The 24861-nt window shown below is 42.3% G+C and overlaps 1 protein-coding gene across 14 annotated transcripts in view; it reads left to right on the forward strand.

The window, feature by feature from the left end:
* DYNC2H1 (dynein cytoplasmic 2 heavy chain 1) overlaps positions 1–24861 on the forward strand; it is a 353260-nt gene that overhangs the window by 153718 nt on the left and 174681 nt on the right. For 10 of the 14 annotated variants that reach the window (XM_045038203.1, XM_045038204.1, XM_045038198.1 and 7 more), the window contains 7 exons: positions 905–1048; positions 3628–3738; positions 11630–11695; positions 13374–13424; positions 14176–14253; positions 20606–20737; positions 21681–21753. In XM_045038203.1, coding sequence (XP_044894138.1) covers positions 905–1048; positions 3628–3738; positions 11630–11695; positions 13374–13424; positions 14176–14253; positions 20606–20737; positions 21681–21753 — 655 coding nt within the window. Of the gene's footprint in view, positions 1–904; positions 1049–3627; positions 3739–11629; positions 11696–13272; positions 13326–13373; positions 13425–14175; positions 14254–20605; positions 20738–21680; positions 21754–24861 lie in introns of those variants that run through there. The other 4 variants (XM_045038200.1, XM_023239052.2, XM_023239053.2 and 1 more) reach the window with 2 other exon arrangements.

Genomic DNA, 24861 nt, shown 5'->3' on the forward strand with positions numbered 1-24861 from the left:
GGAGTACTTTTCAGCCCTTGCTCAAATTGTACCCTTACATATCGTTACTTTTTAAGTCTTTTCTTACAGGAAGGGCTCTTTGGAAACCAAAGCACGAACAGATTTACAGCCCAATTCTCATCCAGCTACCTCGTTTTCTGTCCCAGGGCTAAGCTCGGCAGATGTTAAACCTGTCATTTCTGATCCTACCACACAAGGGTTTTGGACTTTCTGACCTTCTCTTTCTGAACAGGCGTTGCTGAGTCACACACATTTTACTAATACCGTATTTGTAATCCTGGTGCTCGGATCAGAATGACAGTGCCATGGAGAACCTCCTCAGAGTCCCATTCAGAGCCTAGAGGCCATTTAATCACCCTTTACTTTCTGTCAGAGCGAAGGTCCCGTGGACACTGGCTTGTTCTGTGCTTATGTCCAACAGTGCTAGGTGGTTTTTGGTATTTGGTGTGGACACCTGTAGACTGTCTGGTCCGTCCGTCTGCACACACATGTGATTCACAGCTGTAACTTTCCTCTCCTGCAGGGATTGTAGCACGGTGCCCTTTTTATTACTATGCTGGTTCTCTTTTGGAATGTACACTCTTGTCACTTAATTTCTGATCACAACTGTGTGGCCTGTCTTCGTACCCTTTCCCTAATGTAGGTGCTGGTGGTCCTCATTCCGATCCACCGTGAGCCACTTCTACCTCTGTAGGCGACTTTAATCGGAGAGGCAGATAATTATCTAAATACGTTGCCCTCTGTTCTATAAAAATAAGAAAAACTGGGCCCTATTGTTCCTGTTAGTTATAAAATTGGTCCTCTTCCTTGGTTGTCTGGGGGGGCTCACATGGGTGCGGCGGTCTGTGGGTGGCAGTAAGGCGCTACTGCTGAGGTGTTTTCCTGCCCCGCCTGTGGTCCGCAGGAGCGGGATGCGTACCTTCCCCTCGCTGAGAGCGCCAGCAAGATGTTCTTCATCATCTCCGACTTGGCCAAAATTAACAACATGTACCGTTTCAGTTTGGCTGCATTTCTCCGACTATTCCAGCGGGCTCTGCACAACAAACAGGTACACTCTTGCTTGCCCGGTAGCTGATACTGAATAGGAGAGATCACTTTACTACGCACTTAATTTGTAACAGTAATTTCCTGAGAAAACTTGTTTAGAATTACATTTTAGAAGACCCCACATAACAATTTTAAGCCATATTTAAAGAAACGGGCTCCTTAGTGTATTTTATGTTCTTACAAACTACCCCAGTGTGACACTCCTTTGAATGGAAATGTTTTAAATTCTGAGTACAAATTAACATGTAATAGAGTATCATTAAAAATGGTAGAAAGAGAAATTGTCTACATAATCTCCTCACTTGGGGAAAAGAACATTGAACATTTCATACACGTTTCATACACGTTCGTCGTTTGAGGCTTTGCTACATTCCAGGGATTGTTCTAGTTATCGGGGCTGCAGAAGTGTATGCTACGTAACAAGTGTATGTGCTCGTAGAAGGAAGGGAACGTGAATGGATATAGGTTGTTTTAACCCACAGGTATCACATGGTCTTGAAAGTAAGTGTCAGTATATCACAGACAACTTTCACGTCATATACAGGAACCTGCGGTCTTTTTGAGAAACGGTGAGGCTGTACAGTACTTCGTGTAACCAGGTGCTGTATGGACACTGTCTGCTTATCTGTGCTGAATAGCATATTACCCCAGTCTTGTGGTGTTTTTCTTCTGCTCGTGGATCCTGTGGGGAATTTGGTCAGGGTGGAGCAGAGATGGCTTATCTCTGTTTCACCATGTTTGGGGCCTCAGGTGGGACTGGAGGGGGAGACAGGGAGTCTTTACTGGCAAGTCTGGTGCCTGGGGCTGGTGGGAGGGCTGCTGACTGACATACCGTCTCTGCTGGGCTTCCTCACCGCGCGGAGCAGTGCGTTCCTGGTGGGACATCTGGGGGACCAACGTGTGTCTTCTGCTTGGTAAGGCAGAACCTTCACGACCCGGCCCCGGGTGGGTGTCCCTCATGCTGTGTTGTGTGTGGTGGAAGCTGTCACAAACCTGCCTGTGGTCAGGAGGAGTGACAAAGAATCTGGCCATGTTTTAAGACAGCTATAGAAACTTGTGGTTTTTCTCTTTTCCATTGTTTTCCTTCTCTCGTTTTTCCCCTGGGTAAATTCCTAGACACGGACGACTGGCACAAAAGTGCCAGTTTGTGAGCCGTTACACAGTTGCCATCTCCCTACCTGTGGAAGCACGTGCCATTGGTGCAGTAGACTGAGGCAGCAACAGTGTCCATTTCAGTCTCTTAACCAACATTGGATTATATAGATCTTTGAATAATTTTTCATTAAAAGTTTCTCATAAATTACTTAGAAAGTATGCAAGTATAGGTTTGTTTTAGATGTTTCTTTATCCTTTAGTCAAAAAATATTCACATTAAAAGTGAGTTCACTAGTATGAGAACTGGTAACTAGGTTAGCAGTTCTGACTAAACCCAAAGAGATCATTGGTTATTCTGTGCTCCTTACAAAAGTGTGTAGCCCAGCGTCTCCTTGGTAACCGCACTTCTTTGGTAGCATGGTTATCGAATACCACTGACCTGTGTGTGTGTGTGTGTGTGTGTGTGTGTGTGTGTGCGCGTGCATGTTTGAATTTACTTTAAAAAGCAATAGAATCTTGAAGATGTAGAGTAAAAAACTTGATTTCCAGTGTCTTGGAAATGCATTAAATCTTGTAGTGGGTCTCTCAGTGGATCCAGGGGTCCATTTCACATGTGACCTTTGTTAATAGTGAAACGAAGACGATGTCTGCCACGTGAACCAGAAACAATGAGCTGCCTCAGAACATGCTGCTAACAAGGCCCGAAACCGAGGTCTGACGGATCTGAGCGCTGGTTCATTAGTTTTGTACCAGTTTCACACATTGCACGGCTTATCCTGGATGTCTTTCTCTAAACTGTTAAAATTACTTTACTAGGCTTTTTCCTTGTCCATTAAAATCACAAGGAAGGGAGGAAGTTAAGCCTAAATATTATACCAAAATTGAAGTTTTCAAGGCATGTGGGCTGCAAATGCTCCCTGAGGTGACATGAAAAATCACATGACACTTAAAGACCAGCCTTGACATCCTTCTTCTCCTCTTCAGTAGTCAAAGGAAATCACCATTAGTGGTATTTCTCAAATCATGGCAATCCTGTACAATGGAAGTACAGAAACAGATAAAAAAAAAAAAAACTACAGGTGGTATGATTTCTAAACAGCATCAACATCAGTGTTCGTGTTCATCGTTAGTTAACACGAAGACCGTGGTTTAAGATCGTTTAGGTTCTTATATTGAGGATGAGAAAGTTGTGGTCACACCGTTTCAGGACTTGATTGATAATTATAATGTGAGTAATGAAATGGGTTTAACCCCTACGAAAGCAGTACTTTTAATGCCATTAGGTATCAGAGTGGTATGGTCAAATTCAATTCATACTGTATTATTGGAAATAATTATTTAGTCCCTGTATTATTTAGTCCCTTAAGTTGATTGACAAAGATAATTATTCTAGAATCAGCTTTGAGTCTGGAGGAACATTTTATAAGTGTGATTAAGCTATGGGGTATCATTTAACTGTTTATAAATTTTTTAATGGTTTTTCAGTTTTCAAATTGTAATCTACAGGATTCCGAAAGTACAGAACGGAGAATCCAGTCTCTTATCAGCTCATTAAAACATATGGTCTATGAATATATATGCCGTTGTCTGTTTAAGGTAAGAAATATTATTTTTTCATGTATAAAATACTACCTGAACTTGTATTTAATACAGTCTTACAGTGAAATTGTGGAATCCTTTCCCAACTGGAAACATATTGAAATCGGCCTTTCTGATATTTTCCCAGAGTAACATTCATTGCTAAGTGGGGCGTCTTCTGGCTTTCTGGGATGTGGTAGGAGAATGACGAGTGCGGAGGGTTATCTCCCTTCCTTCTGAACGAGCCCGTAGCTGCTGCAGGACCTTGTGATGAGTCATCTCCTAGCTCGGGTCTCTCCGCCTCAGCACTGCTGACATTTTGGACCACGTTTGTCATGGGGTCTGTTGTGTGGCACTGTGTCTACACAGCTGTTGCAATCAGAAATCTCTCTTGAAATTGCTTAGGGGCAAACTTGGTTTCTCTTCCTGGAACCTGATCCTGAGACATGAATGTCATAGACGTCTTCATATTAAAAGGGCCCCAAGGAATAGAAAATGAAACATATTTTAGAAAATTATGAATGTTGTAGAAAACACAGAGGCTTTTTACTTTAAGATTTTTTTTTCAAGTGTCAGTTTTTGGGTATTGGTTGAGATATGTTGAGGAAGGGCTTTGTAAAGACAATTAAGTGAGAGAAATAGAGTTGTTATGGCACAGTTATACAGCATTCTCAGAAAATCTTGAAAAAGATCTAGTTACTACATTCTGTAGAAAGGGATAGTAATTTTTATGATTAGAGTGATAATGTTGATGATCTTTACTGGAGACTGAATAAATCTTTCAAATGCCAAGGGCTGTTACCGGAAGGTGAGAGTTACAGCTGGGCATTTCTGCAGAGTTTTTCCTTAATGAGAACTGTGGACATTTCTCTTCAGGTGTCTGTACAGTGTATGTGTATTCTAGGTGCCATTCAAAGAATCACCTGTTTGGCCCTGAGTTTTAACTTGTACACACGACAAATTATAAGCAGATGACGTCAAAGTCCGTTTGGTCACTAAAATGTTAGGGTTCTAGGTCTGAGGATGACACAGCAGTAGAGTTTCATCGATCCTTGATCTCACGTCTCTAACGTGTACGATATATTAGCTCACATGATACTTAAAAATTGTTAGTACACGAACTGAAACGTATTTTCTTGAAGAGTTTCCAACTTGGTGGACCTATAGAGAAAATGCTCGGTCGCTCCTGCCTGCGGTCGCTGCGTTAGACTTGGCCTGTCCCACGCTCGATTGGCTCCGTACGGTCCCTGTCCTTTCTCTTCACGTGCACATGTACACCTAGCTGACGTTTTCAGTTTTCCTTGGTAGGTGTTTTCTTCTGTTGCCTCTCTTCTCATGCGACGGGTCCTCAGGATCTTGCCATGAGTATAAATATGTTAACCTCGTTATTCTTAGCGTGTGTATTCTGTAATGTGGCTCATCCTAGTTTATCTGCTACTGTCTTGGTGGATTGAGGTCTCTCCTTCCTTGCATCCTTTTCAACCCTGGATGTTATCAGTCTTTCTATTTTTTGTCAAGTTATGGTTTGTAAATATTTCCTGCCTCCTCTGAATTTTTATTAAATGTCTGTTTTTACTGTCCTCCCTTATTTGCCCCATCTGTTTGTTTTCTTGGTATTTGAAAGAATAGGCTTTGCTTTACAGAACAAATCTACTTGATGGTAATTGTTTTATATTTTATTTTTTAGTCATTGGATTTATTATTTGATTTCTGTGTTAGTGAATTTTCATGATTAGTTTTTTAATGTAGTTTTAATATTTATTTTCTAGTGAATATATTAAGTTTGCAGAGTTTCATTTCGATTCTTCTTCTAGTAATATATTTAGTGCTATTTCACTTTTCTTTTAAAACCTCTACACTAAATGTGATTTGTGATTGTGAATACTTTGTGAAAGTATTATGGACCTACACTTACTTCAAGGTGTCACCAAAATCCTTATGGAAGTACATGGGCTATAAAATATTATTCCTGAAAAATGTTTAAGTCAAAAGATAATATAAAATTTCTTACTCATTCCAAAACATAGTAGCTTATTGGGAATTTCTTACTGTTGACCTATATATCTGCACCTCAGTTTATATATTCTTATTTATTTTTAGTAATACATTATATCTACTGATGAGATTTAAATCTTTATGTCCTATATTCTGTAATGTAATTAGGGAGGGGAAGATACAGTAAATGTTGAGTACCAAAGTGATGTAACGTATAAGTGAAGTTTAACTAGGGTTACTTCTTTTAAGTCACATTGTCTTTTAAAAATACGTGTAAGTTAGGCTAAAGCCAACGTTTTATTGCACTAGGGGAGAGCTTGTAAGGCTTCACATCCTTAACATTTTAGTGCCCAGCTGGAATTTTTTATTGCCTATCTTGAGACATACTTTTCTATTGTGAACACTTGAAAACATTTTTTAAAAGCTAACGTCTATAATTCTTAACATATGTTTTTAATTGGTGATGGAATATGTTTTATAATGTTCATATTTCTGTGTCAGTAATATTAAATATATTCGACATGAATTCAGCATTCCATGGAGTTTCAGTGGTGAATAACAATTAGAAAGCATATTAATTGTAAACCAATGAGGTCCATTTTTGAAGATTTAGCATTATAATCTTACTTAGGATGGAACTGATTTCGTATTTAGTGAAAGCTTTTTGGATTTTTAGCAACCACCTTCACATTAAACTGCCTTTTCCTCATGCTGCTGCTGCTGTTGTGTTGCCGACAGTGGTGTGGCAACACCAGACCCTTGAAACAGAGCCTGGGATTATTAGTATTCACATCACACCCACGTGAAAGCAAGTTGACCTGGAACAAAAAAATGATTGACTTGTTTTGTAGCAGAAAATTTAGGCCTGTAATAAACTAAAACAAATGGAGAAGGCTGTCTAGCAATTTCAGTTCAGACTATTGGCTCTGTCATTCTTTTTGTCCAAGAGATCAGAGCATTTATTTCAGTAACCCAAGTATTTTGGACAATTATCGGGTAAGTAGCATATTCAGTTCCCCAACACTTGCGGTTCTGTCGGACTGTGCACAAGCTGGCGCCTTTACGTATCCTTTCTTCCTCCCACTGTGTCATTTGGAACAGATACGAAGTAAGGGAAGTTGCTGTTGGGGTGTGAAGTGATTTTCTCATGTACTGGATGAGAGCACAGAGGAGGTTTGGAGAGCATGTGCTCTTGCCATGTCCCTGTCCTCGTGGAAGCATGGCGTACCGGAGCACTGGCATGCAGGGAGGGTGCCGGTGAGGGAAGACGGGTCACCTGGCCTTCCTCTCCAGTGGATTTGCCAGCTGATTCAAATGCAAATGGATATTACATTTTAAAAGGAAATTAATGGCATCTCCTGACTGTATTTATCCTACAAATCATTTAGTTTGGATTCTGGTATTTTTTTTTTTCTATCAAAATGTGTTGTCTTTTATTTATTTTATTTTTTTTTAAATTTTTTTTTTCAACGTTTATTTATTTTTGGGACAGAGAGAGACAGAGCATGAACGGGGGAGGGTCAGAGAGAGGGGGAGACACAGAATGGAAGCAGGCTCCAGGCTCTGAGCCATCAGCCCAGAGCCCGACGCGGGGCTCGAACTCACGGACTGCGAGATCGTGACCTGGCTGAAGTCGGACGCTTAACCGACTGCACCACCCAGGCGCCCCAAAATATGTTGTCTTTTAATAGAAAAGTGGAAGTTCTCTGATATTTACAAATTTTACATTTACAAATTTTATAGCCTTTCATTTTATTAAAATGAACCCTGATAATTTGAATCATTTTCTTCTACTTAGAAGATTTTGAAACTTTTAGTATTATATCTAACCCTTTAGATTTTCTGGAAGTAGAGTTGAATGTGCATAGAATTGTTAACTAAAATGTGTGACCTACCACCTCAAGCACAACTGTGAGTACTCGGGTTCTTTTTTTTTTTTTTTTTTAAGTTTATTTATTTTGAGAAGAGAGAGACAGGGAGAGGGAGAGCGAGACAGAGAGAGACAGGGAGAGGGAGAGCGAGACAGAGAGAGAGACAGAGAGAGAGAGAGAAAGGGAGGGAGGGAGGGAGGGAGAGGGAGAGGGGGAGACAGAGACAGAATCCCAGGCAGGCTCCACGCTGTGCAGAGCCAACACAGGGCCCAGTCTTACTTACAGGGCCCTGAGAACATGACCTGAGCCAAGATCAAGAGTTGGGTGCTGAACCCACTGAGTCCCCAGGTGCCCCTGCCTATGCTTGGTTCTATGCTATCTATGTATTTGCTAGATTAAAGCAAGACTTCATATGGTAGCAGGTACTTTACACATTACCTTGAAGTTGTTTGAAAGCGATGAATAGTGTCGAGTACAAATAAAAGGAATAGATTTCTTATTCTTGCTACTGTTTCTCAGTCTCTGAGAATCAGGAGGTTTATAGATTTTTAAGATAAATTTCCTTTCCGGTACAGTAGTATGTAGTGCATCAGGTGACTGTAAAGCAGGTAGCAACTGTGTGTCACCTTATGTGTTCCAGGCACCGGGGAAGCACCTCACATACGTTGTTACTCACTTCCTACGACAATCCTATTCTCTAAAGGAGGAGACCAAGATGCAGAGCTAGCACCCGTGCTGTAGGTTATTCCTGTGTGGAGGGTGTTGGAACTGGGATTTAAGCCCATTCTGCTTGATGCCTGAAGACTCAAGGCTAACAGGGTGCAGTTCAAGCGAAATCATCCTGTCTGGAAACACTTGACCTCATCCTAAAGTGGGCTTTAAGACTCCCTTCTACCATGTTACTCGTGTGCTAACAGTTTCACCCTTCCTGCATATTCACTGGGGTGTGTGTGATGCCAGGGTGGAATTTATGGGATGCCATGTGGCTGATTTATACTCGCTAGTCCTCTGCCTTCTCTTACTGATTTTTCTTCGTGTCGATGATCAGTTGATATTTTGCTTAGATCCTCATGATATTAAAGAATTTTGTTAACAGAACCAAGCCTAATGAGATGAGTTGACATTGAATTAAAACACCTAAATTGGGGCGCCTGGGTGGTGCAGTCCCTTGGTTTCTGACTCTTGATTTCTGCTCAGGTCAGGATCCCAGGGTTGTGGGACTGACCCCGTGCTGGGCTTCATGCTGAATGCGGAGCCTGCTTAAGATTCTCTCTCTCTCTCTCTCTCTCTCTCTCTCTCTCTCTCTCTCTCTCTCCCCTTTGTCTCCTCTCCACAGCTCACCTGCTCACTTGCTCGCTCTTTCTCGAAATCAGGAAATAAGTAAATAAAAGACTGAAATTTTTTGGTCTGAAAAGCAGTGTAGATCAAGGACGTCAGAGGTACAAAGTAATTTCTCAACTCTGGATGATGACAGGGTTTTTTTGTGGTTGTTTTGGTTATTATTTGAAGCAAATATTCAGAAAATCCGTAAGCTTGATTTGTACATTCTTAATTTGACCCGGCTTATTTGGAAATAATGTGTCCTCTTGTCTCTCAGTAAATTGTATTTTTAGGTGTGTTCTCGAGTCATAATTGTTTTTTATTATAACGTTGTTCTTAAATCCCTGGGGCTGAAAGGATTCCTTGGTATAGCTGTCAACCAGCTGCCAGAAACGGCTTCTGCCGCCTCCAGTTTGGGAAGGCGATGAAGGTCCGGGTTAGTCTGGTGTAGTTCCCGTGCTGTTATCTGTGGGGGATGCGATGGGAGAGGCTCAGCTACGATTGTGTGCTCATCCCTCAGGCTGGGAAGTCTTCTGTCTCCAGAACACAGGGAGAAGGGGAACCGCCACTACCCGTTTGTTGACTCTGTGTTATGTGGCTATTCTTTGCCAGTGTTTTGGAGTTTGGCCTCAGTGATGCAATTAACAGTCAGCTCGCTGAACCCAGCGCCTGATCTGAGAACCCTAGAGTGCCAGGGCCCTGCCGTCTTTGTACTAACCCTAGAGACAGAGACCGCGTTCTTTTTCCTCAGGTCAGAGGAAGCAGTGGCGGGGTAAGGGTAGTAGTACTGGGTGTGAATTTGTGTGTGTATATCTCTGGAGTAGAGAATTAAGTGTGTTATTAAGTGATAAAGCCTTCAAAGTAGTACATGTATTGTCTTATTTTTATCTTAATCGTTACCTACCTTCGATGAGGGATGCTGTGATAATCATTTTAAACATGCATTAATTTATAAAATAAGCATCTTAGTGGCTTATCCAGCCAGTCCCCAGTCAGCCAACCCCACACCTGAATTCTTACTTTCTCATACCTAAGAACACTCCACATCTCCCCAAATGACAGGTCTTGCTTTTTATATTTTTAAAGTCACATGTAGTTGTTTCCTACACATGCTAGTTGGTTCTAACTCTTTTCCCATCATCTGAGTGATGGCCATCTGCCCAAAGTTTTTCTATTTGGAGAAATTTTTTTAAGTCATTAGCTATGTTATGGTTGTGAACACATGCTTTTTATTTATTCACTTAATAGGTATTTACTGACTACTTGCTGCATATACATACACAGCATGTACTTTTATGAAATAAACTGTGCTTTTATATTGTATGATTCGAGGCACTGAATCTTTCCAATAGAGGGGTGATTCTCTTGCAGGTGAGGATGTCACTTGCTGGTAGGATTTATAAGAGCATCTTTTTGTGACAAATGTATCTTCTGCATATTATTGCGTTGTCATGTCTTTAAATTTTTTTTGTAATATTTATTTTTGAGACAGAGACAGAGCATGAGCAGGTGAGGGGCAGGGAGAGAGGGAGGCACAGAATCGGAAGCAGGCTCCAGGCTCGGAGCTGCCAGCACAGCTGACAACCGACGGAGCCACCAGGCGCCCCCGCATCTTCATGTCTTTATAGTTATCTCTTACTTGTAGACTTACAATCATATACACATATTAGATATAAAGTATTATTATACTGCAGGAGACCCTGTTTATAAAATGCTTACATTACAGGGGCGCTTGGGTTGCTCAGTCGGTTGAGTGCCCACCTTCGGCTCAGGTCACAATCTCACGGTTCATGGGTTCGAGCCCTGCGTCGGGCTCTGTGCTGACAGCTCAGAGCCTGGAGCCTGCTTCGGATTCTGTGTCTCCCTCTCTCTGCCCCTCCCCTGCTTGCTCTCTTGCTCTCTCTGTCTCTCTCAAAAATAAATATTAAAAAAAATTGTTTTTAAATGCTTACATTATAAACTGGTGGGAAAGATGCTTGGGTAGATTTTTTTTTTTTAACAGAAGTGAGCTAAGCTTACTTTAGAAAATTTATAATATACACGTCAGAAAAAAGAAGGAACCAAAAATGACATGTAGTTGTAAAAATAAATTACTGATAAAAGGTGATGTCATTTTTCCAATTCTTTTTGCAGACATGTGTCCATATATGATTATACAAACATATTGCCCCTCCTTCCACAATATGGGCTATGCTGTATATTTTGATTTGAATATTATTTATGATCACCTTGGAACATTTAGGTTGTTGGAGTTTTTCCTCTATAATAAAAAATCTTGCAGTAAATATCCTATGAATACATTTATCATCCCTTTGCATAAATTTCTAGAAATGAAATGTTTTGATTCACGGGCATATCGAATGTTCTGGATCATGTAAATATTCACAGGACACATTGAAGATTATTAATGCAGGAGGTTGATCTTATTAATAGTGACCAATTCCGACCTCACAATTGGGTTTCAGCTAGTTAAATAAACCTTTTTTGATGAGATGTACGTGACGCTTCATCTGTAGCATTTTGTCTAGAATGTTGGGTACTTCCTGTGTCCTTCCCACCCCTGACTCAGAAGTGCCCTGTGTAGGTACCATCTCAGTAGTCATTTCTTCTATTGATAAAAGTGGGCAATTTAAAAATAGAACACTGAACTGAAATGTCAGGACTGTGCTTTTCCAAACACACAAATGTAGAAACAGCGCGGTAACATTTCTTATTCTTTTCAGGCTGACCAGTTGATGTTCGCGCTGCACTTCGTTCGGGGCATGCATCCGGAACTTTTTCAAGAAAATGTAAGTGGAAATAAAGGAGGAAAATATAAAAGTTAGGTAGAGTTTGTAAGGTTCACGGTTAGATTAGAAATAACTTTAGTCTGGAAATTGTGTATCAACCTATGAAGTTTTAACTAAGTTAGACATTTAAAAACGCTGGTTCCTGCTTGTCCTCCCCTCTGGATGAGCCCAGTGTTCTGAAGTGACGGGAGGCAGAGAAAGAAACTCGAGTCGCTCACCTTTCTGAGCCACGTCCGCTTCTTGTCCTCATTCAGGCACGTAGGAATGTGACACAGTGTGGATAGACGGCTACATTACTTATTACCCTCCCCGACTTGCTCTGAGTCAGCAGGTGAAGCAAGAGGGTGGGCACTTTGCAGTAGCTTCTCGTAGCCTGAAGCTTTCTGTTCATCATTTTATGTATAATTTATCTTCTTTGTAACTTTCTTTCTCGTCTGCCATGGAACTCACTCCAACTTGAGCCTCCTTCAGGTTAGAGATAACTAATCCATCTCTGGTGAGCTCGTGTTTAAGGAAATTATACGTAGGTGATTTTTTTGTTACTCTGCCATTATTGTCCGCGAGAGCACAGTGGCCGGGGATGGGGAGGAGCGGGGACAGTGTGTGGACAGCGCACCTGTGACCTCGGAACCTTTCACTCCACTCGGTCAGACTTGGTTTATGTCCCGGATTCCCCTTATTTGGCTACTTCCTGCAGACTGTTCCCCACGCTCTGGGGACTTGTGTTCTTTCTCCTGAATTTGTTGGACTCCTTTTATTTGATGCCGTTCCTTCCTCCTGTATAACGTGTTTCATCGGCATCATATGTTCCACACTGTGTAAGAAGACTTACTGTCCTAGTTTTCCCTCTTGGAGTATAAATAGGAATTGGGAGAGGAGAACATTTTAGAGGAATAGTAATCATCCCTATCCTATTGACTATACTTTCAGTGAAAGAATTGAGTGGTCACGGAGTGTGGAGGCAGGCAATAATTTTGTTTTTTTCTTTTTGCCCTCAAATCTTAATATGTTTTTTCCTTATTTGCTGACCAGTGTGTAACAATAATATGCTAGTGCCTATTACTATCTGATTGAGAAGGGCTCAGGGTGAAGACGGAGATTTTCTTGGAGGGCTAGATGACGTCACACTGGGTCGGTTGTGATTCTGTGGATTAATTTAAAAAAAAAAAAGAATGATGGCAGCCTTCTCCCAGTCCGTTGGAAAAGATGAGTTAATGGATGTACTTTCCTCTATTTTTCCCCAGCATAGACAATTTTTAAATTTTTGGTGCAACTTACGCTTTTCTATTAGTGAAAATTCACATGTAATAGGACAGATTAATGGGTAGTGACAAATGATAATTGAACATGACATGTACACTTTCAGATGTTGAGACCCATATACCTATGCGCGCGCGCACACACACACACACACACACACACACACTGTAGGTGTACTTCTTCCTTCAGTACAATTGTTTGTAGCAGTTTTTGTACAAATGTTTTATGTTGTTGGTACACAAACAGATTCTAGATGGTAATGTTGTACCAGGAGTAGGAGATGTGAAATGAGTTTTATTTTTTTTCCATGTCCTTAGAGAGCTGCATTGTAAGCCGTCTTATAGGGAAATTAAGAAAATTCTGTGACCTGGTTAGTATTTGTCTATTTTTTTGTATTATTTCTGTTTTTATTCGTTAGGAATGGGATACGTTTACAGGTGTGGTTGTTGGAGACATGTTGCGGAAAGCTGTAAGTAAAAAAACTTATGTTACTCTTAGGGAAAATAGTTCTAGCTTTGCCTTCATGAAATACTGTTTGCTCCAGAAGAATTTTAAAATACTGTTGAAATTATATTTTAATTAGAGGAATGTGTCCTTGCCTCTACTACCTTACTGTAATGGGTAGTCTATATAAAGACATATCTTCTTATGAGAATAATACTAATTAAATACTAAGAAACTATATTAGTTTCTTAGTGTATATGTTTTATTCCAAGAACACTTTTATAATCCTAAGAAAATAGAATTTTGTATTAAAACAAGGAAAATTCTCATACAATTGGAAGTGTAAAAAAATTTTTTTTTAATTCTTGATCACTTCATGCAAGTTTAGCTTCTTCTCTACTAATTTTCTATTTGAACATATCAGGGGATAATATTTGTCTCCAAATTAACATACCCGAAGTGTAATGCAAAATCTAGATTATGTCTGAAATGCAAGACACTGTTAAAAACAATGTAAATTTATGGCAGTTTTTTATTAAATGCCCTTAAGTTTTCTAAAAGATTATGTACCATGAGAATGTGTACAAAATTTATGTAAGTGGTTATCTGTACCTTGTTATATGGAATTTTATAATGGTAACTTGTAAAATAAGTTACAATAATGTATAGAACAAGTTTTTCAAAATAGCGTTCATAAAATTAGCTAGTCAATTGTTAATTTTTCTAAGTCTGAATGTTACCACACATACCAACAAAAACAACTGCTCTTACCAAAGGACTCTCAGCAGCGAATCCGCGAGCAGCTCCCGTCGTGGATAGACCAGGAGAGGAGCTGGGCCGTAGCAACACTAAAGGTATGTCACGTGTATGCTGGGGGTTCGAGAACTCTTTCCCTGCTGAGTTATTTCTGTTTATATTTTTACGTGCTCTCTATCCATACTCAGTGTCGATATTTCTGTGAATCTGCCGTAAAATCCCTGGGCCAGAGGATATCAGAGAATTATCCTGTTCTGATTAGTCCTTTAATCCTTAGTTAAATCATCCACTCAGCACTCACACGTTTGGCGTGTCCATTGTACAGGGTCCTGTGCTGCATAACCACAGGGAGCATGAAGAGGAGTAAACTGAAGACCCCCTAATATGGTACATGGAGATCTTATTTGTAAAGTAATTAGGGATTGGTCATGAGATGCAGTATGATGCTTAAACGAGTTTCGAATACAAACTGTTTCTCTTGCTTTTATGCGTCTTTGAAATCTCTGTCACCCTCAGCTCTTCTCCATTCTTGCCATCACTCGTAGTTGTGACTCCCACCACTCACCTGGGCTTCTCTGTGGAGCCCCCCTTCTGCTCTCATGCCTCTCTATGTTATTATACCCTTTCGGTTTTAAAGTGTAGTTACGATACAGTGCACGCGGTGTTTCACACCTCTTAATGGTTTCTTGTCACCCACAGGGCAGAGTCCACAGTCATTTGCATAAAGGATAAGATGCTCCATGATCTGCTCCCTGCCCACCTCCTCAGTTTTATTTCCAGTCCATCCTCTCACTGTTTCCTGCACTTACTGGTCCTGTTACTCCCTCTGCCTGGAATGCCCTCTGACCTTTTTTACCCGTAAAACGTCTATTTAACATTTTAGGATGTACCTAACGCACTACTTTCTATGTGACTTTTTGCCTCATTTCTTCCTTCTGTCTTTTCTCATAGCGTGTATCTTGAACGTTGCCGTATCATAGCACCTGTCACACTGATTCAGACGATTTGGTGTGTCTGCCTCTTCTCCTAGGTTGTACGTCCGTGGAGATTAGGATCCAGACCTTATTACACTTTCTGTCCCCAGCATTCAGGCCAAACCTGACTCCTGCCTTCCTTTGATTATTCAGCTTGCGCCCACTATGTGCCAAATGCGTAGTTTCTGTTACACACTTTCTTTGGTTGAACAAAGTGAGGTTATGAGTAGACAAACTGATGACGAAAGAAGTGAGGTAAATTTTGCATTGTTCATGTAGTTCCCTGGGTTAGATGTTTATTAAGTGTGCATGAACTACTGACTGAGAACGAAGGGCATGGATGTCTAAAGGCCTCGGATGGGGTGCTGGGGCGGCTCGGTCACTTCTGTGTCTGACTCTTGATTTTGGCTCAGGTCATGATCTTGAGGTTTCTTGAGTTTGAGCCCTGCGTCAGGCTCTGCACAGATAGCACGGAGCCTGCTTGGGAGTCTCTGTCTCTGCTCATGCTCTCAAAATAATTAAATATAAAATAAAATAGAAGTCTTGGTTCCTTCTTCCCGGGACTTTGTCACCTAGTATAGGAAACACTTACGACACAATTATAATAGAATGCAAAAAAAGAAAAATAGTGACAATGTTTTTATTCTTTTTATGAATACAATTTATTGTCAAATTGGCTTCCATATGACACCTAGTGCTCATCCCAACAGGTGCCCTCCTCAGTGCCCATCACCCATTTTCTTCTCCGCACCCCCCCCAATCAACCCTCAGTCTCTTCTCTGTATTTAAGAGTCTCTTATGGTTTACCTCCCTCCCTCTCTGTTTGTAACTATTTTTTTCCCTTCTCCTCCCCCATGTTCATCTGTTGAGCTTCTCAAGATCCACATGAGTGAAAACATGATATCTGTTCTTCTCTGACTGACTTATTTCACTCTCCATAAAACCTTCCACTTCCATCCACGTTGCTGCAAATGGTGAAAAATAGAGACAATTTAAAGGGAATTATAGATTATTGAGCAGGATTTCTGAACTATCACATGAACTCCTAACGGAAAATAATAATCGGCATGGTACAGATAATATTGTCACATTTGGGGGAAAAAAATCTTACATTTTTAAACTAAAAATTGTAATGATGTTTCTTGCTTTTTAACCCACTCATTTCTGTTTAAATAAAGGAATCCAAAACTTTTAGGAAAGTAACTTTCATATTCAGAGAAGTTTATAGTACACATTAATGTTTTATTATCATTTTAGTTTACAAAACACTTAAAAAATTTTAATGTTTATTTATTTTTGAGACAGAGACAGAGTATAAGCAGGGGAGGGGCAGAGAAAGAGAGAGACACACACACACAATCTGAAGCAGGCTTCAGGCTCTGAGCTGTCAGCACAGAGCCCGATGTAGGGCTCGCACCCATGAACTGTAAGATCATGGGTTTTAGCTGAAGTCAGGCGCTTTAACTGAGCTGAAGTCGGACGCTAAACTGACTGAGCCACCCAGGCACCGCATTTACAAAACGTTTTAAGTGGATTATCTCATTTATTTTTTTAAGTGTTTATTTAAATTCCAGTTAGTTAACATAGAGCATAATCTTGTTTTCAGGTGTACATGAATTATCTTATGAGTTATCTTATGAGTATCTTATGAGTATGACTTATCATGTGAGTCAACATGAATTATGCGATTATCATACCAACCCTGAGAGACGGGTATTATTAAATTCTTTTTACAGATGAGAAATGAGAACCACTAGTAGCGAGTTCAGTGAAGGAACCTAAGGTTTCTTTTTAATCTCACACATCTCTTGGAGGGCGTGTTACATGCCAAACATCATATTAAATACTGTACACACATTATCTCATGTTATCATCACAGCAGCCTAGACGAGTGGAAAGCGAGGTGTGGAGAGGGTAACGGTTTACCCAAGACAGAGAGGCAGACAGACAGGTGGGAAGTTTGCACTATGATTTCCATCAAGGCATTCACCTGACACCATAGTCGATGCCTGAATTTTCCAACTGCAGTGTTTCTTTGTCTCTGTCTCCCCCCACTTCCCATCCTTCGTCCTCTGTCCCTCCCGCTTCTCTATTCCGGAGTGGGAAGTGGGGGCCAAGTATGTGGGCGAGCGGAAGAAACAGCAGCTCGGAAGCCCACCTCCCGACAGTCCCTATGTTGTTTACGCAGCCTCAGTGGTATTTTGTGGGGAACGAAAGAAAGACTGCTCTCAAAGTATATGCATGCGTTGCTCTTCCTTCTTTCCTTCCCTGCTCTTCGCAACCCTTGTAAGGTCTCAGTGGCACATGGTGCCAGCAGAATAGTTTGCATTTATTGGGGACTCGCTGTTGAAAGCATTATGAAGAATTTGAAAACAGATCCCCTCGGTAGATATTTTCAACATCCTCACAATCCTGTCCTCGTTTAACAGATGAGCAAAGTAGACACAGAGCAGTGCAATCACTTGCTTACGGTCACTTAGAAAGTAGAGTCAGGATTTGAAGTTGGGCTCCTTGATGCTGAGTCTGGGCTTTTCACTGCCATTCTTTCTTGCCTTTCCTTCATAAATATTTGTTGAATAAAGTAAATGGATTCTGCTTTATTATCACTAATTGTTCCATTAATCATTTATTTAGTGTCCGTACTGGTGAGCGTAGTGCCAGTGGAGTGACAAATACATGTTGCGTAACACATAGAGACGGCACTCGGTGAACCTACACCGTGGAGAGTAGGACAAATACTTGTGCTGTGGTGGCACCGAACCAGAGCTCTACCCCGGGTGATGTGAAGCCAGAGGGCTTCCTAACTGCAGTGTAGCCGGCTCTAATTCCTAGCCAAATCTATAACGATTATAGAATGTGTAGCCTAAATTGGTAGCGGTAGGCCCTTATACACTAATTGCAACTAAATTTAATGGACCGCCATCAAGTGTTGTCCTAATAGGTTTAGATCACTTATTAAAAATAATTAAATTGAAATGTATTTAATTTTATGCTGTATAAATTTAATTTTAGTTAACTTACATGATGAAATTTGGGCACTATCGTGGGTTAATTGTGAATACGACTCTTTGGATGAAACATCCTTAAGTACTTGGTTTATGTTTATTTTATGTGACATTCTAGCCCTGCAGATACAGATCTTCCCAATTTGCCATTATTTTCCATAAAAATCCTCCATCTCTACAGATTTACATTTCTGTTCTTGTAGCCCACTGTTGATAATTGGAAGAGAGCTTGCCAGGGGTGGGGATGGGCAAAGTGGGTGAAGGGGAGAAGGAGGTGCAGGCTTCCAGTTGTGGAATGCATACGTCATGGGAATAGAAGGCACAACGGAGGGAATGTGGTCAGTGGTACCGTAATAGCGCTGTATGGTGACAGACGGTTGTCATACTTGTGAACGTGGCATAGTTTACACATGCTGAATCACTGTGTTGTCTATCTGAAAGTAACGTGACATTGTGTGTCAACTGTACTAAAAAAAAAAAAAATTTTTTTTTAATGGACAAAGGACCTGAATAGACATTTTTCTAAAGAAGACACACAAATGGCCGACAGGTATATAAAAAGGTGTTCAGTGTCAGTAGTCATTAGGGAAATGCAAATAAAAACCACAATGAGGTATTATTAATTCATGACTGTTAGGATGGCTATAATTGGAAAGACAAGAGATAACCAGCAGTGGCCAGGTTGTGGAGGAAAGGGAAACCGTGCACTGTTGGTGAGCATAGAAAATGGTGCAGCCATTATGAAACACAGTGTGGAGATTCCTCAAAAAAATTAAAAATAGAACTACCATGTGATCCAGCACTGCTACTTCTGGGTGTAAATCCAAAGGAAAGGAAATAGGTGTCTGAGATATCTGTACTCCCATGTTTATTGCAGCATTATTTAGAACAACCAAGATATACAGTAAAATCTTGGTTTGTTAGCATAATTTGTTCTGGAAACTTGCTTGTAATCCAGAGTGCTTGTATATCCAAGCGAACTTCACGGACCATTGGCTCAGTTGTGACATTGGGCATCACATACTACTCGTATTGCAAGACATCACTCCAAGTTAAAATTTGTTAGAAAAGTTTCCTCATCTTGTGGAACACTGGCAGAACGAGTTCCTCGCACACCAAGGTTTTATTGTGTTGTAACAACCTGCATGTCTATCAGTGGATGAACAGATAAAGAGAATGTGATCTATCCCTCTGTAATAGAATATTATTCATCCATAAAAATGTGAACTAAGTAAAGCTGAGAGGAGAATGGAGGGTTGCCATTCCACAGAATGGAGCTGGGGGTTGTGTGAAATGGGGAGAGAAGTTGGACATTGGGTACAAATGTTTGACTATAAGGTGAGTAAGTTCTAGAGAATCTAATGTAACATGGTGGCTCTATGTAACAGTACCGTATTGTATACTTTAAATTTACTAAGAGTGGATTTTGAGTGTTCTTATTACAAAAAATGGTAACTTTTGAGTTAATATGAATTTGTTTCATTGTGGTAATTATTGCAGTGTAAATAAATGCTTATCAGAGCAAATAGGTACTATTTCGTCAATTATACCACAAAGAAGGCTGAAAAAGATTAAAAACAAAGTTTGGAAGAGAGAATACTATTTGAGGTAGAAGGAAATGAATATGTTGAAGAACATCCCTGAGAGATGATAATTGTTTAAGGAGAATATTGAACACACAGTAGAAATTTATGAGGACTCTTGTGTAGACATTAATAAGTAGAAATTTAGAACATCTAGAGGCAAAGGAAGCAACGTGCTCATGAGTGCAGCATAAATGAATGTGGTTTAGAAAAGCCATGTTCTATTCAGGATTTGATGTTGATGTGAAATTCAGCATATTTTTATAATCTCTTGTAGAACTCTATTGTGGTACTTAACGTGCCCGTGGACATGTCCGTCAGGACTCAGTAAAAAATGTACTGGTTTTTAACAAAGGATTCCTTTCTCCACAAGGTGGAGATAAGTACAAATGTTTTTATGTCAAGAAAAGATTTGTTAACTTGCAAATATTGAGCTGATACTACTTTGGAAATGTCGAATTTTATCTAATTCTGGATTGGATAAGTCTAACCATACTATTTTTTTTTAATGTTTATTTAGTTTTGAGAGAGAGAGAGAGAGAAAGAGCGTGAGCGAGGGAGGGGCAGAGAGAAAGGGAGACGCAGCATCTGGAGCAGGCTCCAGGCTCCGAGCTGTCAGCACAGAGCCCAATGTGGGGCTCGAACGCACGAACTGTGAGATCATGACCTGAGCTGAAGTCAGACGCCTAACCGACTGAGCCACCCCGGCGACCCTAACCATACTATTTCTGATCTAGAAATAATTAGATAAGCCAACATAAAGGGGAAAACAACTGATAAGCATCTATCAATAATTAGTTTCCATTTACCTTTTTAGTAATACATATATATACACACAGACTCACATTTGCTTGTAGCTCACCATGTAGGGTTATTTTTGTGTTGTAGATTACTCTCCCTAGTCTTTATCAGACCCTCTGCCTTGACGATGAAGCGCTGTGGCGTACTTACTATCACACTTCAATGTGTGAGCAAGAGTTTCCATCTATTCTTGCAAAGAAAGTTTCCTTATTTCAGCAGGTAAGTTCTCTAAATGCATAAAAATATCTGATACTTCTCTTGTCATCCAGAAGCCACTTAAATGAAAGTTCTGCCTTTGGATGTCATGTGATGTTAATGTGGGGAAGGGCTTTCTGCTTTTGCCGTGGGCCCAGACAGTGTGGTCACTGGCAGGCGTGCCTGGGTGTCTCCGTGTGCTGTAGCCCAAAGGGTGATTTTTCAGGAGAGAGAGAGTCTCACAGGAAGACATTAAAGTTAGAGTGTGTGGCTTCTTCTCTCATTTCCCGGGTTCTGTCCGTGGGAAACACCGCCTCGTGAGGCCCAGGCCCTCCTCTCCCGTTTTGTATCAAACGGAGCACTGAACTTACTGGAGGGTTCTGGTCTTTGGGGTAGGCCAGGGCTTAGAGCTGGTGGGCTCTCTGGGAAGGGGTGTACCCGGTCACCAGGCTGCTGGTGCTGGTGTCTTCTTGTATCTCCTTGGTCGGTGCTCCTGTACCAAGTGTGGCTTGAGATGAAAGGAAAGGAAGCTAGGAAGCACGTTTCTTGAAAACTTAAACACCTGGGTATATACATGTTTGAGCATGAAAACAGTGATTTGAAAATTTTAGACAAGATTTCTGGGCCTCTGCTCTACGATCATCAAAAGTACCTCACCTTTATACCCTCGTTGGCAGCTGCCACGTGGCCACTTCCTGGATACTGAAGACATAGCTGACCCTGTGACAATGACATGCTCGTGTTGACTTCTGATGATAAATTTGAAGAAATAAATGGACTTTTAGTTAATATTTTCCTTATTAAAAATATGTCTTTGTATATACTTACTGTGACTGTGTAAGTAAATATTGTGCCACATTGATCAGTGCTGACATGTTAGTAAATACATGTTTCATTAACTAACATTATTGTTTAAACCTGTTGTGTGAACTGTATTGTTTAAAACTGCCCTGCACTTTCTTTGAAGGTTCTCGTGGTGCAGGCGCTCAGACCAGACAGACTGCAAAGTGCCATGGGCATGTTTGCCTGCAAAGCTCTGGGTAAGTGTGGGACTCTTCTGGAACTTGAGCACTGACCTGAATTGTTTTGTTAATTTACATTTTATTTTATGTTGACCTTAGTTTAGAATATTAGAGGGTCTTACCCTTCATTCTGCTTATCTTACTGCCTCTACTAGATTAAAGATAAATGGGTGTTGGATGTAACTGTACTTAATGTATTCACTTTGATGCATAGTTGACAGCCTGCATTTAGTTAAGGTGTTTGAAATTTAAAAACCTTTTTCTTGTGAACGCCCTTTAGACATTTATACATTTGTTCTTGATTAGGACTTTAAAGCAGGGAATCAAATGTTTGATTTAGACAAAATAAAACAAGTAAATGACCGTAGTCTGGGGTCGGGGGGAAGTCTTCAAAACGAGTTATTTTTGCTGTAAAAAAACGAAGAGTGTGTGCGTCTTTCAGGTTACAAACTATGCAGTCCATTATTTACATCTTTAATGTAGTCTTAGAGGATTAAAAGGTAGGGTTCATTTGTAAGTAAGTTCTGTAGACTTTATTTTGATTTGCTCAGGAAAACGTGGAGAAGCCGTGTTAAGGCCTGTATTTTAGCGAAAGGAGCCCCTTCCGAGAATAGGGGTCTTCATCCCGAAGCAGGTGGAAAGTAGAAGATCGGGCCTAGGTAACCAAGTGCCCTGGCGTTGTCGCTAGAAGTTCTCCATCGGCCCCCAACATCTTACTCGTGTATGACACTGTGTGTTCCAGCTGTGTGTGTTCCAGTCCCGCGAGCCTAACATGACTTAGCGACGTCGTCTTCGGGAGCTGGGGGCAGTACACCGGGTTTTGCACGCTTGTCACTGGCAAGTTCCCGTGCCGGCGACCGTCGTCTTGTCCCTGAGGACTGACGCGGGGCTTGCGCACTCGGGCAGCCGTCACTGGCGACACCGAGAGCCACTGTGCGACTGAGAGCAGACACGATCACATGCCGGGAGGTGACCGAGTCGTCAGCGCTGCGGGCGGACTCCGTCTCCAAGGACAGGGGTGCGGGGGAGTCGGGTGTGCACGGGGAGGTGTGGCCGTGTGTCCCGGGTGGGCGGTGCTTCCCGTCTTTACTTCTTGCGGGGACACCGGCGTGCTGCAGGAGCCCCGACCCTGCGGTGACCCGCCTCCACTCATGATCGAGGACCTGCGAGGACAGCCTCGAGCCTCTTCTTGGGGGATGTGCTGGCACAGGCTGTCTATGCCCCCGCCCCGCCCCCTCCGCCAGAACGTGTACGTGAGCTTGCGCACACGGCGTGAGGCCCTCCCCCCCCCCCCCCCCCCCCGCGGACGGGTCACGTGGCAGGCTGCGGGCGGGAACACGGCGTTGCGAGGGCGCGTACTGGGCCTCGCGTCCCTTCAGCGCGGGCGGCGCGTGGAGCGCTCGCCTCCTGCGCTGTGGTCGCTGCGCTCTGGCAGGATGTTCGGCCCCGTGACTTCTGGTTGTGAGCGACACACGCCCGTCCCAGGCGCATGGCAGTGAGGAAGGGGGACCCGCGGCGGGGGAAGGGCAGGACTCTCCCTTCTCCGCTTCTGTCTGTCTCTTCCTGTATCTGTCCGTCCCTGTGCCCCAAGCAGCTTGTGGAGCCCCGTTCGTCCCTGCCTGTGTGTTCCGTGCACGGGGCCGGGCCTCCTGGCCTCCATCTGAAATGTCCCGCCGTGCCCCCCTCAGAGTCCCGGGGATGCCTCCCCGAAAGAAGTCCTGGGGGGGGGGAGGGGGTGTCCAGCGGGCAGTAGGTGCCCGTCAGGTGGTGTAGCCGATGCTCCTAGCTGGGGACTTTGCTCGCCGACACACAGATGTGAACAGGACAGCTTGACAGTGACTCCTGCACCGGTTACAGACGCGTGACGTTGACTCTGGAAAACGACGTGTTGGAACAAAGGTGTGAGCGTCCCGGTGCGAAGTACCCGCTCACTTCCTGTTGTAACTGAGGCCCTTAGCCGTGGCCCGCGGCAGACGCTCCAGAGGGAACGGCCTCACGGCAGGTGCCAGTGGACGGACCAGCCTCGCGGCGGCAGGTTTCAGAAACTAGCACGTTTTGTGGGCTCCATCTCTCAGGTTTGCCGTGAATTAACTCCCTTGGTGTCATTGCTGCCAACCGAGTGCAGAGTCTCAGCACCTCTCCCCTCAGCTCCCGTCGTCGCTGTGGCTGTGCCGTCAGAACATACACAGAGCGCGGTCACTGCTCACCCCTCTACTGCCCTCTACCCGCCTTAAGTCACTGTCACGTGAGCAGGGCTGCTGTTTTTGAGGCTGCTTTTCTGCCCATGCCCAGTTTATTCTCAGCATGGCAGCAAGAGTGCCTAGATGACATGGGTCCTCAGTCCATTGTCCCCTGGTGAGTCGCTCCTTTCCTGAGTACTCACAATGTTCTCCTACCACTCCCACCCTCGGTCAGCCCCTTCCAGCCGTGTCCGCCGTCCGTTTTCCTGTTCTGCAGCCCCCAGTGCGTTTCTGCAGTCTCAGGGCCTTTGCATTTGCCGTTCCTTCTTCCAAGGGAGCTTTCCCCCTCCCCCGGTGTCTTCCCCACTTCTCTGCTCAAATGGCATTTTTCCAGCAAAGATTTCCCTCAGGGCTCTGTAACTATTAGTACTCTCTGACATTCTGTTATTAATGTGTTTATTAATTGTTCTCCAACTAGAGTAGAAGCCACGTGAGGGCACACATTTATTTTATGGTTGTGTTCCTCTGCCTTAAACAGCTTCTGAGCACAGAGGCTATAAATGTATGTTCCATCAGTGGCTCTCTTCTTACTCAAGTCTCCCTACTTTAGCTCTTGCTTCCTTTCCAGTCCATTCTTTTCATAAAGCTGTGTAACCTTTAAAAAGTTCAAACCAAATTATCTCTCTTTTTGCATAAAATCTCCAAAATCTTCTCAAAACACTTAGAATAAAATCCAGCTTCCTTACATAAGCTTATAAGACTCTGCTTCTCTGACCTCATCTTACATTGTTCATGCGTCCCCCTTTGCCTAAGTGGGCAGAATAGTCTCAGGACCTTTGCACCGTCTGTTTGCGGCATTTTCTCCTTTTTTTTTTTTTTTTTTATTCGTAATGCTTTCTTGGAGACTTTATTTAATACAGGGATACCTTCCAATGTCCTGAATAAT

The sequence above is a fragment of the Felis catus genome, chromosome D1 (genome assembly GCF_018350175.1).
Source record: "Felis catus isolate Fca126 chromosome D1, F.catus_Fca126_mat1.0, whole genome shotgun sequence".
NCBI classification, from domain to species: domain Eukaryota; kingdom Metazoa; phylum Chordata; class Mammalia; order Carnivora; family Felidae; genus Felis; species Felis catus.